The following is a 17,238-nucleotide window of genomic DNA, read 5'->3' on the forward strand; positions in this document are numbered from 1 at the left end:
CACTTGCTTTGTAGGTGCCTGTGACTTTGCTGTTACTGTTGTGCTATATTCCAATTGTTCTAGTTCAATGTTGCAAAGATCTACTTTGCGAACACTGTTTAATATAGTTAAACAGATGCAAAGAATCCCATTTTTGGTGGTAAAAGTTACGATTGTTCCTTTTAATATAATAACATCTCTATTCACAGGGCTTCAGTAACAGCAGCTGTTTGCAAATCTTCTCTTACAACATCTGTACTGTTTGCATTGGTTCTTTCTTCTCTCAATTTCTGGTATAATAAGAGCTTCTCAACAACAGTGTTTCTCAATGATTAGACCAGCTCATAAACATTGTACATTGTTCAGACAGTAGGTCTGGTTTTAGAACCTTATTGTGCTTTCCATCCGCCCTTTATGTACTTAACTCATTAGAGATTGACTTACTCGTAGAAGATCACTGGTTCATTGTAAGACATTGTTGCATTTGTTACTGTGTGTAGGCAGTGCTTAATGTGTAAAAAGAATGGGATCCTGTGGCCAAAGCTCTGCTCTGGCGGTGCTGTGAAAAATAGGCATGCTGAGAACCAAAGATGCATAGCGTTGAATTCACCACAGGGCTCTTTAATCCACTACCATGCACTCCTGCACCTTTATCCCACTCTTGCCGGTACAGGCTTTCTCCGTTTGAGCCTGTTATCAGTCTTTCTCTTCCTCCTTCTTTTCCATTTGTGTGTTTGTCCCTCTCTTATTTGCAGTAAGCATGGGCGGAAAATCCGTTTCGCTTGCGGATTTTGCGGATTTTCGGTAAATTCGCAATCTGCGAGATTCGCGAATCTCCCGCAAAATCCGCAAATCTGCGAGCAGCGGATTTTATGGCTTGCTCGCACTGTTCGCGTGAGTTCGCGGCTTCCCAGTACAACTTCGCGCCCCGCGAATAAGCGCAAAATTGCAGAAATACGATCTTAGCAAAACTGAAACTACTTACCAGGTTCAAAAGTTCAGGCTCATCATTAGTAGCCATTTCCTGTAGTGCTTCCTGAGGGGCCCCTCCAGAGTTCAGTTGCCAGTTGCAACTATTATGTGACCCTGCTCTGAACCTCAGAATAGTTACACATATGCCACAAAGGTCCTGAATTACAGCTAAGGGAGACAAGCAGGAGCCAGGCTGGAAGTTCAAATCCATTAATCAGCCCCTAATTCATTATTGTCAGTTGGGGCAGGGCAGGTGTTGTAACTAATTTTGCAACAATGAAAGCACTTAGCAAGTGCAAAAGATCACTAATCAGGAAGCACTAAGGAAGCAGGTGCCAGCTAAAAAAATATTCTGTGACACATTAATCAGCCCCAAATTAATTCAGGTCACTTGAGGCAGGGAAGGTGTGCTTGCTTTGCCACAATAATGTACACTGACTGGACAACCAGAGGGTGCTGTGATAAAACAGAGGGTGGCATGGGTGGGCCAGAGGGTGGCATGAGTAGTCAGAGAGTGGCAGGGGTGACAGAGAGTGGCAGTGATGAAGAAGAGTGTCCCAAACAGGCTGGACACGTAGAAACAACAAGTTCGCGAAACTTGCGACCCGACAGGTAAGTTCGCGTTTTGCGAAATTGTACAAAACCCTCGCGAACTTGCAGAAACCCGGGCAAACACAAAAAAAAAATCCGCAAATTCGCGAGAATTCGCGGATTTTGCGGATTGCGAGTTCGCAAATCCGCAAAATTCGCGAACGCGAGATTCGCAAAATTCGCCCATGCTTAATTTGCAGTCAATGTATGATGTGCAAAAATAAGTGTCGGTTCCAGCGCTTAATTTGTAAATAAAGTAAGTGTCTCGGGCTCTCGACAGGAGGCCACTGCCGCTTGCACCACACATTGTCCCGGCCATGCTGCCAATGATAGTAACAACACAACTACCAACCATCAGACTCCTAAAAGTGTGATAGTTTGGGCTATTCCTGGCCGCCACAGCTATAAGAAGGGCTTAGGCACAGGACTCGTTTTTTAATATGTATTGAATTAATAATTACCTGTTGATGGGGTAATCTCTAAATTACACGGGCAGTGCTGCCTGGAGGTGAACTGTCACAAGTTCCGGTGCTGACAAATAAGTGCTGAGCACCGGAAACCCCCGTCTCAAATTAAGCACTAGCCTGTTCCCAAAAATGAGTGCCTGTATCCCCCTACTGGCAACCACCAGCACTTTAGCACTATATTTAGGATTGTGTGGTACTCGTTAAATACAAAGCGTTTTCTGTATACAAAACAGGTGGCTGGACATATACATTTTGTTGTTTGGACAATAGTGGTGGACTGTACTTAAAATCAACCCCCATTCTTTTTTTTTTTTTTTTTTAGTTAAACCTTGATTTGCTCACCCACGGCTATCCAGAGAGTCAATAACACCTAAGAAGCCCCTTCTTTCTTTTACGGACTGTGTATTTTGAGTGCTAATTATCCGGGACAAAAGCTTTCCCTCATTCAAAAATTCAGTGGCCCCTTTAAACACCACCTCTGGTGCACTTGCCCTGACAAGTGCTGTGAAAACTCCATACCCACCCGCTTTGACTCGCTTGTTTGATGGCATTGTGGTGTTCCATCTGAGCTCGCACAAAGAGCTGCGGGGAGAGCTGGTGTAATTAGAGTGCAGGAGGGGAGCATAGCTGCGACAGTGATCTCGGAAAGTCAGAAGTGGTGAATGGAACTGAGGAGAGCTGATTCGCGCCCCCTTCACAGCAAAGGTGCCCTGGCACTCCCGTGATCACACACACATGTTAACAAGGGTCGGGCTCCAATGTCATTATGTCACAGGCAGGCCTTCAGAGGTCTGAATAGAGAGGTTCTCGCCTAGAGAAAAAGGTGTGAACAGGAACTGCAGTCAATTACACTTTGTCACAGTCCAGCCACATCTCCGTAAATCAGAGACTGATGCAATATAAGGCATTAGAAAACCGTATTATTTCTGCTGGTCGATTTTTAAGGAAAATGAATCCAAGGTGGCTTAAACAAGAGCTGTTTATGTAAGATATTCCTCACAGCTGAAGAAACTTGATTTACAAACTTGTGGGTGAGCATAACAAGGCATTAAATGGTCATAGAAATGCATGACACGCACAAATATGTGTGCCACCTCACTGAAACAGTGACTAATACCACTCCACAACTAAACTGGAAAAATACCTAAAACCAAGGATACATGGAACCGGTTTCAAATAATGTTCTATCGATGGAATGCACATTGTTATCCGACTACAGAATAGGCCTGGGCACGCCGGAGTAAATAGACTCTTTTGAGTAATTTTGTGTAACTCTTTGATGGGGAATTACGATACTTATGCGATAGCTCCTGCAAGCGTAATGAGATTAATTTGGGGGGAAAAATCCTATAGCGAGAGCACATTTAGAAATTGTGAGCAGCTGCTTGTGGTCGCTATTCGAGTTTTGCTGCATTTAGCGCTGTTTCTAAGCGCAAAATGCATCTTTGCATCCATTTGGTATGCAGACATTTATTTTGTGCAAAGAAAATAAAGATAAACTCCGGTAGTGAGTTGGGAAAAATGCTGCACAAAGAGCACAGTTTTAAAGCACTCAGTAAACATAGAATTACTGAGGAATTCAAGCAAATGTTGAGGAATTCTTAGGTAATTCTGTGTGTGATTACGCTAAATAGAATTACATACGTTACGCCCACCCCTACTACAGACACTAAAATCAAATCCGTCATAAATTAAGGTATTGTTATCTTTTTTGCTATTATGCCAGGTGTTGCCACAATGTACCGGGGTGTTTCCAAAATACACTTGGAAAGTGCACCAAGGGATCATTGGGCATTTGTGTCCACTTTGTATACCCCCCGGGGCACTTTGATGTTACAGAAGGGGCCGAAATGCTTGTGCGGCCCCCTTCTGTAAAACAGATAGCACACATATAGCGCCAGTGCTATCATCAGAAGGCGTTCCCTCATTTGTATGAGGGCATGCCCCATGCAACTGAGGCACTCTCTTTGCCTCTGCACCCCAAACGTATTATAGATGCGAGCGCCGAGGTAAAGAAGCTGTCAGGAGGCATGCTGACAGTGCATCATCAAAAAGGTGGCGCACTGTCAGAGCCCCCCCTGTTGGCAGCCCCTTGGTGGGGGTTAAGGGAGTCCATCCCCTTGCAGGTGGGTGCAGTCGCTCACTGCAACCGCCTGCAAGGGGATCTCTCACCCCTCTTAAAAGTGCATGTGGGTTGAGGCTGCACAGTGAAACAGAGCGACTGCCTCAATGGCGCTCTGTATTTCACTTGAATGCGCTGCCCCCAGGACAGCACAAGTTTGTGGCTGACTGGGAGCAATGTATTCAGTCTAATAAGGGGCCCTCTCCTTGTTAGTGCTGAGCGCAGCTTTTAAAAGGTGCGCCCGGCGCTAACAAGGAAAGTGCCCTGCACTGTATGAATGAATGAATGAATGAATAAAATTTATAATGCGCAAACAATAACCCGAAGGCATCAAGGCGCCTAACAAAACAGATCAAAAGTGAAATCGCTACATCACTACAGGTACGCTTGCGCAAAAATGTGTGTTTTTAAAGCCCTTTTGAATGCCTGAAAGGTGGGTAGCGATCTTATTTCCAGAGGAAGAGCATTCCACCACTTGGGTGCCAAGGTGGAGAAGGCCCTGCCACCCCATTTCACTCTCCTGAAACGGGGGGCCGATAGCAGGAGTCTGCCGGAGGACCGTAGATTGCTAGCGGGAGAATAGCGGGACAGGATAGATCCTAGACCGGAGGGGCTATTTCTGGCCAAAGCCCTGTATGTCAAGCATACGGTCTTAAAGTGGATCCGCGCCTCAACAGGAAGCCAATGTAGCAGCTTTCTAGCCGCTGTGGCTGAGGTGCGCCTGGGAAGATCCAGAACAAACCTTGCAGCGGCATTCTGGACTACCTGTAAGCGCTGCAGTAGGCTCTTTTTCAAGCCCGCATACAGCGCATTACAGTAGTCCATTCTGGAGCCGATAAGGGCAACAGCCAGCTGTTTCCTTGCCTGTAAGGATAGGTAGTGCCTAATCCTCCTCAGGATATGGATAATGCCCCAGCAGGTAGAGATGGTTTGACTGACCTGCTTACCCATGTCAAGGGCAGGGTCCATCATAACCCCCAGATTTTTTGCGGAGGAGGTGGGGGTGGGACAGGCTCCTAATGAGTCTGGCCACCAGCAGGATGACCATACTTCCTCTTTCCCTCCGAACACCATCACCTCCGTCTTCTCTCCGTTTAATTTAAGCGAGTTTAGGATCATCCATTTGCCGACAGCCTCCATACAAGATCTAAAATTGGAGGCAGTCGGGACGCTAGCGTGGGAGAGAGAGACCAGGATCTGGGTATCGTCCGCATAGGAAACTATCTCCATCCCATAAGATCTGATGAGCCTGGCAAGTGGGGTCAAGTAGATGTTAAATAGGGTCGGACTAAGGGCCGACCCCTGAGGGACCCCACATTGCACAGGGAGGGATGGAGATAGGTACTCCCCCAGCTTCACTCTTTGCACTCGATGGGTGAGGAAAGACGTGAGAAGATCCAGGGCTGCTCCATGCACCCCAATCTCCCTCAGCCGAGATGTTAGTACTGAGGGGGAGAGGGTATCAAAGGCCGCTGTCAGATCTAGGAGGATCAGGAGGGTGGTCTGGCCCTCATCAACACGAGTGCGGATGTTATCCAACACTATGGTGAGGGCTGACTCAGTGCTCAGTGTATAATATCAGGGGTGGGGAATTTAATAAAATATCTGCTTGTCCATGGGGCAGGTTGCTTCATAAATCTACTTGTCCTCTAACAAAATCCACTTGCCCCTTTGGTGCCATGTAGTGTAACGACAAATTATGGCAGCAATCTCATTATGTAAGAGCTCTGATATAGCCTCTCTGATTATGCCAGGGCTCATACCATAGTAGAGTTTGAATACTTTCAATCCCCATATGTTATCACAATTTTCACAGATCAGCATACTGGGGCTGAAGATAGTGGTAAGCAATAGTTCCAGGGTTGAAATGCCCTTTTGAATCTGTGCAAAACTACTAACTTGCATGTTTTAAGGGTTTTCAACATCTCTACTGTAATCTTTTCCATACTGTAAAATGTTGGAAATTTACTCCTGACAATAGCAGATGTAAACCTTCTTCCAGAGTTGGGGAAAAAAGTGGTTGGAGGGAAAGTAAACTTGCGAACAATCAGATTTTCGCATGAGCAAATCTACATATGCATATTTGCTCATGCTAAAATGCAGTTCACAAATATTTTCAAGGAGTACCATTTCTTGCCCTACTTCTTTAAATTCTTGGGAATTCACTAAATCTGTATAACTGCACTTAATGCAAGGACATGTAACATGGGTGCACTTTGGAGTCTTTCTTTAATAATTCGGCCCCTAATTTGGTCTGGCATTGACTATGACCATTTGCGTTTATTAAAATTCTTTCTCTCTCTGGATCCACTTACATCGACAGCATTCTGCTCCTTCTCAAGGAGCATATTGTCACACAAAGTAGTTTTGTTCAGTGCCAGTAACTACTGTGGCAATGTGTGCCTTTTGAGGCCAAACAAACTATTTTTATTTTTGCCAATGTTTGTTATAATAGGGAGGGCCCGGCAGCTCCTACATCAATAAGGTTTTACATAAACCACGCCAAAAAAAGTCACAGAATGACAAAACTAAAAATCTGACCACCAATTTCAGACTTTCTGGCTTTCCCAAGGCTTGTTTAATTTTGTTTCCCATAACCACCTTATTGAAACTGGTTACACTGATTTTCCATTATAAATATTTTTGGGAAATATTAGCATTCATCAACACGTTACTAAATGATGCTGCGAAGAAATGGTACCTGAAATTTTACAGTAGTCTAGCAAAAAGTTTTTTTCTGCTTTAAATGTTTTTATGAACATTTTATTTTGAAAGCACAGAATAATCAATCTTGCTTTCAAGCTTCTGCGAATATTTGCATCAAATAAGAGAGCATTCTGGGAACATTATACATAGCCTCGTATTGCTAAACTTTGAAAACATGTGTACACATTTTTATACTGAAACCACTGTCAGTAGTGCAGTGCGAACTTACAACATTTACTTAGAGGGCTCACCCTAAAAAAATGGCTTTCAATTAATGAACCATAAATACAAACAGCATTAACATATAGACAAACATATTACCTTAACTGCAGACAGTGCCTTTCCCTGATCCATAATGTGTTACTGCAAACTGGCAGCCAAATGGTTTACGCTGCATGGGGCTGGGCCTACTTGTCCCAAGGACAAAATACATATGAAACCTTTTTGCCCTTGACCCAAAACAATATGTCCTGGGTGTCGGGCTATAGGAATTCCACATCCCTGAATATAGCCCCTAAATGTTACTTATACATTATAGGTTGCTTTCAATAACATTCTATTGTGCTACTAATAATGTAGCACAGGTCGTGGCCGACTAAATGTGCATTACTGTATCAGTTTCAACAATACCGCAAAAAACTCTCATCGGTTTTCACAGCGCAACCTCTGTTTCTGCTTTGTCATGCCAGTTTCATAGTTTACCATTAAAGAAACATTGCTATTGAGATTTTTACATTGACTATAGAAAATGCCTATGCCAATTCCACATGACCCTAGTTGAGTAAAGATAACTGTGCCTCTTTCTTTAATCCCCCAGAGAGATTGTCATGCCATTCTCACAGAAAGGACACATTTGCATGCCAATGTAAACAACTGCTATAGTACCTTTTGCCAATAACCTTGCCGGTCCACCTTTTCTTGCCATCATTGGCTGATGTGTTTCTTGTCACATCTCAATCTCAAGCCGGAGAAAGCGTTCCTCGTTGCATTCCTTTCATCACTGTGACACTTGATTTGTGCCTCCACCCACATCCCATTTCTACCCCCGACAAGCTTACTCCAAGGGCATACCAGAAGGGAAATAAGCTAGATGGAAAAAGAAATTAGAAGAATGCTTTGTGAAGGCAAGTCTGTTCAGGCGCAGTTTTTTTCTTAGAATATCAGAAATATGAAAACCCATAGTAAAAATATCAAAAATACTGATAAAGCGTCCGTCAGTTTCTTTGAGGGAGCCCTCTGTGGGGGGGCGAGTAACAACCAGTCATATCTGAAAAGAGAAAAGGAAACAGGTGGTCCCTCTAACCCCTGTGAAAGTGCGAGAGCCCCTGCCTCTTAGGTCTAAAGGCTGATAAATGCTATGAGGAAATCACTATAATTTAACGGGCGGGTTCTGTAGTGCACACGGCAGCTCTGCATGGCCACTTACATTAAACGTTGAAACTCTGTAGATTTTCATGTCTACATCTGTTCAGATTCGATTTGGGAAATACATTTTCGAAGTTTGCTTCCCTGGTAAACATTGTTTGGAAGTTTTGTTATTTTTAGGTTGAAGCTTGCCACACAGCACAGCTGTCTGGTTTGCTAAAGACATCTTAGGGACATTCAGAAAGCTTCACTTGGAATGCATTCTGCCCATTGCTTACCTTTGGCGTTGTGGTTTGTAACTCACATTTTATAGCTTTCGATTTGCTAGCCTTATTTATACAAGTTTATACAACAAGAAGTTTATACAAGTTTATTGTATTTGATTTGGTTCTCCACTGAGAACCACAAATATTAAATACACAATATAATAATTTAAACAATGTTGTTAAAATTTTCATACTAATACAAGATTAAAAATGGTTTTAAAAATTTGTAAAAATTGTAACATGCCAATTCGTTCGGCGGAACTTTACATAAAGAAATCAATTCTTGTATTGAGTTAATTCTGCATTTTGAGTAAACTGGTTGTAAAAATCTTTTCTTTGCCTTTACCACTGACAAATTTGTGCAAGTAGACAATAAATGTTCCAAGTCCTGCTCTCCACCGTTACACAAATTACAAATAGGGTTTTCTTCTAAATACCATCTAAATGTAAGGGTTTTTACAGGGAGTATTCCGAGTCGGAGCAGGACAATCGATCTCCTAGCTCCATGATACAGGTTAAAATGTATATATTGTTGAGGTTTCTTATATTTAATTATTTCAGTAATATTTTTATATAAAGACAGTTTAAGACAATGTTGAGAGTCAAGGTCAAAACTTAGTCTTGTAGTAAAGTGCTTTAAGAAAAGTTTCAATTGGGCAGGAGTCCATGAAAGTAACAGCTTGATGTTGACCTCTGATAGTTTAAAAGCAAGTAGGGCATTTCTTAAAAATACATAGTCCGATGGTTCACGTTCAAATGTCTCAATTTTTAACAGGGATCGGAGTGTTCCTTCTTCAGCATGGAGGAGATTATACGCCCACCTGATGATATTGGCGATACCTCAGGCATAGGAGCTAGTTAATGAAAACTCAAGACGGAGAGCTTGCACCGGATCCGACTGGGAAAACATCATTAGTTTCCGTAGGATCTTTCCTTCTTTTAAATCTAAAAAGGACTACTGACTTATTGGTATGTGTTCAAGTGCGTACGACAGTACTGGTGGTACTTTGGCACTATATACCTTAAGCATTGCAGAAAAATGTCTCTGCCCAGATGCAGCATATAGCCGTAAAAGTGCTCCTACGTGAACATCAGATTTCCGGGTCAAATTCAGAGTATGGGACACATTTTGTAAGGACTTGGTGAAGATTCTTCCTAGGTAGGTGTATTCATTTACCATTTCCACCATTTTTCCCCCTAACGACCAGGTAAATTTAGTACTCCTTTTTCGACCAGAGAACGGTACTATTTTTGTTTTCGAGATGTTCGGTATTAGGAAGTTTTCCTCTGTATAGTTATAGAGAGCCAGAAGATTTCTTTGCAATCCAAAGGGGGTTAGATCTAGGATGATAACATCATCTACTTATTTGCTGAAAACATTGAGGCAAATCGCTGAGATAGAGGGAAAACAATAATGGAGCGAGGAGACATCCTTGCCTAAGGCCATTTAGGGTCGGGATAGCATTGGTAAGGCCTTTTTCCTTACCCATTTGGACTTGGGACCAGGTATCTGTATGTAATGCTATTAGTATGTGTAGTAGATTGTCCGGGATACCCATATTACTGAGTTTTCTTCATAGTATCGCTCTGTCTACTCTATCGAATGCGGTGGAAAAGTCGATAAAAGCAGCATATACAACCTGAGATTTTATAGTAACATATTTATCTAAGATGGTTTGTAGAACAGCGATATTATCGGTGACTGAATGCTTTGGTCTAAATCCAGCCAGGTATATTGGAATCTGTCCAGATGAAAAGGCCCAGTCTTTTAAATGATCTAAAACAGTCGCTGTAAAAATCTTTCCAGTTGCGTCCAACAGGGCTATCTGTCTATAATTGCCAGGATACAGCCTTGAACCATTTTTGTGTATGGGTATTATAATGCTCCCCTTCCAGGATTTGGGTATATCTCCAGTACTGAAAATGTAGTTGAAAAGGGGAGATAGCATCTTACTCCATTCTTTGGGGTTGCATTGGAGGACCTTAATTGGTATTTGGTCTGGACCTGTTGCTCCTGTAGATCTTGCCTTTCTTATATTTGGCTCAATAGAAAATGGGCTAGAAACTCCACAGTCAGAACATTTTATTTCTGAGTTCCTAACAGAGTGATTACGCATTTCTGCAGTAGTATTTAATTTATATAAGTCGGTCAGATAAGATTCCCATTTTGATGGAGGCACCGGGATAGTTTGTAATTCTTTTTTCGTGCCTATTTCTTTAGCGATTATATTCCAATACACATGTTGATCATTTTGTTTTGCTGCTATCTGCAGATCTACCCAGTTTTTATCTTGGAATGCTCTCTTGCTTTTTTCTCTTTCTCTCCTACGTTGATTTTTCAGTTCATTAATTTCTAGCTGTCTACCAGCTGATTTGTCTAAAAATTGTTGTCGTATCAGTTTGTTTAGATAAGTCATGTTGCTAGTTAACTTTTGTTTTTTGCTGTGATTCTTTGTAGGATGCCTCAGCTTTTCCTGTAACTTTTGTGTTAGTTTTTTAATCACAATTTCGGAATTTAATATCGGATTTGCTGCAGGTATTCTTTGCAAGAGTTGCGTTGAATCAATTATGGAGATTATTTTGGTAAGAGTAGCTGAATTCCAATGGATCCGTCTTTGAGATGGGTTTACCAGGACTGTACTATGGCTATACATAATTCGATTAGATTGGGACTGTTGTGCTTTCCGTTCTGTACTTAGCTGTAGTTTCGCATGATCACTACCTTCAGCAAAAATGATTTTGAGTTGTAAAACTGATCTGAACAGATCGTAACTACAGATTATATAGTCCAGTAGTGAGGGATTACAGTTTCCCTGTCTAGTGTTTGAGGCAGGGATGTCTCCTTCTACATTGCCATTTAATATTGTTCCATGTAGAATCGGTAGTGTTGCTATTAAAATCTTCCCTCTTTTATCCGCCTTATTATCTTTAGGAAGAAGTGGAATAGAGATTCCCAGGGCCTCGTCTGTGAACCAATTTGCCCATTTCAGTAATAACTCATTAGATATTTTCCCGTTAAAATCCCCCATGATAAAAAGTGATGGATAGCCCTGGTTTTCTATTGTTTGTTCAATATCCTTTAGGATTTCTACAGTAAGAGCATCCATTTTTACTCCAGAGGGGATATAGATGTTGTAAATTAGTAGATCTTTTAAGGTTTCTCAGGAATTTGTATCGCACTTGATTTTGATACATTGATGATTCTTAGAGTTAGTTGGAATTACTTCTTGTGCCTATTTGTAGTCTTCGTTTAATAGGATCGCTATCCCTCCTTTCGCGTGTCCCCGATCGACCTGTTCTGCAGGGATATCATATACAAAATATTTCTCATAATTGAAGTTTTGTGTAGACCAAGTTTCTTGAAGGGCCACTATTGCTGGGGAATCGTTTGTTATTTCAGCCATTTTTTCTTTAGTTTTTCCCGCTATGTTCCATGATGTAATCGTCAAGCCTTTGCTAAACAGAGAATTTGTTAACCTTAGTCTGTTTATTGTTATTCAAGGTTTCTGAAATCCAGGACCAAGAATGATCATTCTTTGTTATTTTAACACTGGCGGTTTTCTTACTCCAGATTTCTCTTTCACCGTTCTTTATGGACACAAATATATTTTTCTGTAGCATGATCTAGAGTATTGATGGTGGTGTTAAGAGATTGGTTAGATCGAGGCTTTTTGGGGGATTCATCTGGTAGATGTCTCTATTGTGGTTTGTATTGTAATACGGGGGCCAGGTCATAACCGTATTTGTGTAAAGTATCACTCTCCTGCAGTATGATTCCTGGTATCACTGGAGACCAAAATTCAACAATCGCGTTTGACATCTTTGATTTTTCTGGAAATATAACTAGTTTGATTTTGTTACGCGCTAAACATTGTAACGGCTGAATTGTCTGTAGCAAACTAATAATTCGGCCGCGATTAAGTGGTGCTTTGTCAGATGGTAACAGGTCTGTAATTTCCAGAAAGTTGGACATGGTCTACTCTGTTTGCAGATCCTTTTTCTGAGTAAAGAGAGTTCCTTTTGAGATCTCTCTTAACGGCGGACTTGTTGAACCGTGTCCTGATGGTAGAAAATGTTTTGCCTTAGGATTTAATTTACTCAGTTGGTCAGAGTTGTCTCTATGAATTTTTGTCGGCGATTTCAGCTCCTTTGATCTCATAATCTGGGGTATTTCTTCGCTTTCTTCTTTTTCAGGTAAAAGTGGCGAATTGTTCTGAAATCTTATTTTACGAGCTTTCTTTTTCCTAATTCTTCTTTGCGCTTTTCTCCTTTTCCATTTTATCGACTTTTGATTTCTTTTGTCATTAGCGCTATTTTGGCCCTGTATGTCATCATTAGATAGCACGGTTTCAGCAGTCGATTTAGGGTTAGATGTTACAGGACTGGTCAAGATGGAGTTAGATTTTCTTTTAGTGAAGATTGGATAGTACGCTACAGGCTGCTGGTGAGATACTGATTTGGTTTCCTCTTTAAAAAGGTTTCTAAGAGAGTATATTTGATTAGGATCCTGTTTACCCTTAGGTTCCATAAATCGTTTTTTTCCAGTTTGGGTTGCAGTTTCCTTTGTATGTGAAAAAGATGTTTTTAATATATCAACTTTTGGGTTATTAGAATATTCCCCATTACATTTACCACAAACTCCTGTTGTTGCTGTGAACTTTGTTTGCTCGTTCTTCCTTTTTTTCTCGACTAGGAATTTGAGAATTCCTAGTTGGGTGTCAAGTGTTTAGTCAGAGTTTTCCAGTATATTACCTAGATGAATGAGAACTGCTTCCAGGATATTTTGCAATGTAAACAAGGATTTAGATATTGGATTATGATCATTATGAAGATCAATACTTTTCAAGAGAGAAAGATCTGGTGATTTTTCGAGGAATCCCTCTTGGTCTGAAGATTTTTGTGGAGTACTGCTCTGTATGTTCTGGATTTCCTTATGTGGTCCAGTATGATATATTAAGTCTTTGATGTTGATATCTGGACAAGTAATATTATATTCTAGGGATTGCTGTAATTTAGATGATTCCGGTGTTATTGAACCAACTGTAATGGAGGTCGGGATTAGCTCATCCAATTCGGTGGGGATAGTTTTTTGAGGAGCTTCAGGTGTCCTTTGGTTTTGGATTTGAGTTTGATGTAATTCATCCTTTCCAGCCTCTTTATTCCCTGTTTTTTCTTTAACTGTCTGTTCTTTTTGTCCTTGTTACTGATCTTCTAAGTTTAGTTTTGTAAAATACTTTTTGATCCCGGGAATTATTACAGATTTTCCGGCGATTACCATCTTGCCCGTGCTCTTTCTAATTGCTTCTTCCGTTCCCATCCTTTTCATAAAAATGGTTCTTGACCTTAGTTTTTTTTGGCCATTACAGTGTGGTGAATCACTGTTTTATTTTAGTGTTTTTATTATAGTTTTAGCCGTGTTGCTTACACCGGCCGTGTGGTTAGAATGCTGTTTTTTGTTGCCCACTACTTTAGTCCCAGTATTAAAGTGAAGAGTCTTTCAGAGTTCGAATTAACACAGTCAGGGAGGTAATGTTCCAGAATGCCAGTGCACAGGCGCGCCGCTCAAGCCACACCAGGATCTAGCACCCTGTTTCTGTTCCCTGGCTCAGTTACTTGTAACTTTGGGCATCGGTCGCGGCAGATGCCGCAGCTTCTCGCGGGTTTGACCGCACTCAAGGCGCCACTCGCGGCAGCTGTAGCGTCCGGGAGGGGCTCGTGCCTGCTCGCGGTTCCAGCTGCACCTTAGAAAGACACTCGCATCTGCTTGCAGCGGCCGCTGTGTCTAGGAGGCGTGTCCTGCAGGGGTTCGCGGCTCCGGCCACACAAACACGCCAGAAGCAGAAGCAGGGCTCCAGCCGCACCCCCAAACGTTCGGCACCACGACCAGCAGACACCGTGGAAGACGTCCCGTTCCAGCCGCGCCTGGGAGCTCCCGCGGGAGCGCCCGCGGCTTCAGCCGCACCGGACCACTAGGAGGTTGAGCAGGAGCTCCAGGCACACCCAAAACACCCAATGCGACACCGGCGGCTATCGCCTGCGTCCAGCGCGATCCCTAACTGCAGCCTGCCCGACGATCGCGGCAGTCGCTATTACTTCCGCTGTTCCAGCCGCGCCCGTAATGCGGAATGCAGGATTACACAGGTCCGCTCCGGCAGTCGGTCAGGAATCGAGCGCGGCCAGTCGGCGTCTCCTCGTTCACAGCCATAGTTCGCCTGCTCGCCTGCTCCACAGCGCCATTATTTGTTTTAGGCTGTCCAGGGAGAGTTCGTACCTGACAAGTAGTAAAGCCTTTTCACACCAACACCCTTTGTATTCGTCCTTGAATGTCCTTGCTGTAAACAGGCCTGTACATGTTTTTCTTATGTTGTCAAATATACTGTGCATTGAAAGGGAAAGTCAAATGTCAGGCTCTATCCTTTGAGGGATCTTCTTGTTTACTTTTATTTCACTGACTTCAAAGTGAGAGGATTTATATGCCAATCGTTCTGGACACTGGGGGTAGGAAAGTTTTTTTTTTCTAGCACACAACAACATTTAAATAAACTGTGCATATATTTCAGAATATATCAGAATTATGAACTCATAAATGAAGCAAATGTTTGTTAATTCTGAAGTGTTTTGGAAACATATACTTTAATGCAATCAAAACAAATCAATACACTAAGTGATGTCATTTCCACACATTATGGTTTGTGCCCTGTATAGTTTTATCAGTAAAACTGTATGCCTGTGCAAATATAATGGTCATTTCAATGGAAAATGTGTTGTGTGTAATGGCAGTGCTACCACAACGTGCATACTTCATTCCACGCCACTCCACTCTACTCTGCACCACTCCAAACCACTGCACTCCACACCACTGCACATTCCTCCACTCTGCACCACTCCAGTCTACTCCAGTGCTCTCTTCGCCACTTCACTCTACACCACTCCAGTTTAGGCCACTTTATTTACTATATACAACTGCACTCGACACCACTCCACTCTACGCCACTCTCTAACACTGCACTCTACCCAACTACAATTTATGCCAATACACTCTATGCCAATGCACTTTACTCTGCAACACTCAACTCTATGCTCCTGCACTCTATGCCAAGCCACTATATGCCAGTCTAATCTACTCTGCACCACTACACTTTACACCACTTTAGTCTACTCTACACCACAGCACTCTATGGCATTCTACTCCACTCAACTCTGTCACTGCACTCTGCACCACTCTACTTTAAATCAATGCACTTGACGCCACAGCACTCTACTCTGCATCACTTTAGTCTACAACACTGCTATCTACGCCACTCTACAACACTGCACTCTATGATGCTCTACTCTGCACTTTCCACCACTGAACTCTATGTCACTCTACTCTGCACTACTGTACTCTATGCCAATGCACTCTACGCCAATCTATTCTGCATCACTGCACTCTACAACACTGTACTCTGCATGTCTCCCCTCTATGCCATTGCACTCTATGCCACTCCAAACCACTGCACTCTCTGCCACTCTGCTCTACACTACTGCACTCAACACCACTGTACTCTACGCCCCTGATCTCTATGCTGCTCTATTCTGCACTACTCCACTTTGCACCACTGCATTCTATGACACTTCAGTGTATGCCACTGATATCTATGCTGCTGTAGTTTACGCCACTGCTCTCTACACCATTATTCTCTACACTTATCCACTTTACTCTACTCTGCAGACTCTACTCTATGCCTTTGCATCACTCTACTCTATACCAATACACTCTACTCTGCACCGCTGTACTCAATGGCACTCCACTCAACAACACTCTACTCTATGCCCCTGCACTGTATGCCACTCTTTACTATTGCACTGCTGTTTACTGTACTAATGCACTCAATGCCACTGAACTCCTCATCACTCCACTCTACGCCACTGTAATCAGCAGCACTTTACTCTATGCCACTATACTATACTGTGCACCACACTACGCCACCCTGCTCTGCACCACTCTATGCCACTGCACTCTGTGGCACTTTTCTCTACTCTGCACCACTGCACTCTACTATACAGCAACACAATCTACACTACTGCCTTCTATGACGCTGCATTGTTCACCGCTGAATTCTATGCCACTGCACTCTACACCACTGCACTAAACTCTGCACCACTCTACACACTGCATATGGCTGAGATACCCGCCACCCCCTCTCAACACAATCCCCAAGGATGGGAAACCGGAAACAGTTCTGAAGTTTTTGGAAGACGGGAGGGAGTAACCCTCCCGGCCGTATTTATTAAAATATGAAACAAAATTAAAACATTAAATAAACAGTTTCATATTATGTACAATTTCATTACCACATTGCGATGTTTGGCTAACCTTAACAGATTCTCTAATACAAAGGTTCTCCTAGCCGAACTAACATCCTACAAAACATTTACTTGAAATTTTGAAATTGTACATCCTAACGTTTAAGGGCCAACGGCAAGGTCGTAACCGGTGTCAAGATCCCTAACCCAGAAATATCGCCCTCACTTGTGAGGGGCGGCCCAGAGGCGTACCTCAAGTGCAATTACCAATTTCCCTTGACTTGACGGGGGCCCCAATAAAACTCGACGCCACTTAGAGGTCGTACGAGGACTCGTGTGAGGTATCTAGAAGGTAGCGTAGACCCCCCCCCAAACCCCACACAACTTACCACATCTGCCGTCGCAGACGTCCTGGCCCCGGGAAATTCCCCAGGAGGGGGCTGTAACCCCTCCTACCCAGGAAGGGGCCTTGACCGCCTTTCCT

The 17,238-nt window shown here is 42.8% G+C and overlaps 1 protein-coding gene across 3 annotated transcripts in view; it reads left to right on the plus strand.

Annotated features, from left to right (window-relative positions):
• Window positions 1-17,238, plus strand: part of GUCY1A2 (guanylate cyclase 1 soluble subunit alpha 2) — a 1,137,327-nt gene that overhangs the window by 1,040,681 nt on the left and 79,408 nt on the right. Inside the window, exon 10 of one of the 3 annotated variants that reach the window (XM_086933481.1) lies at window positions 2,632-2,664. The exons of the other annotated variants lie outside the window; for them this stretch is intronic. Coding sequence (XP_086789607.1) covers window positions 2,632-2,664 — 33 coding nt within the window. The remainder of the gene's footprint in view (window positions 1-2,631; window positions 2,665-17,238) is intronic. 3 annotated transcript variants of the gene reach the window in all.

This window comes from Lissotriton vulgaris, chromosome 8 (genome assembly GCF_964263255.1).
Source record: "Lissotriton vulgaris chromosome 8, aLisVul1.2, whole genome shotgun sequence".
Taxonomy (NCBI): domain Eukaryota; kingdom Metazoa; phylum Chordata; class Amphibia; order Caudata; family Salamandridae; genus Lissotriton; species Lissotriton vulgaris.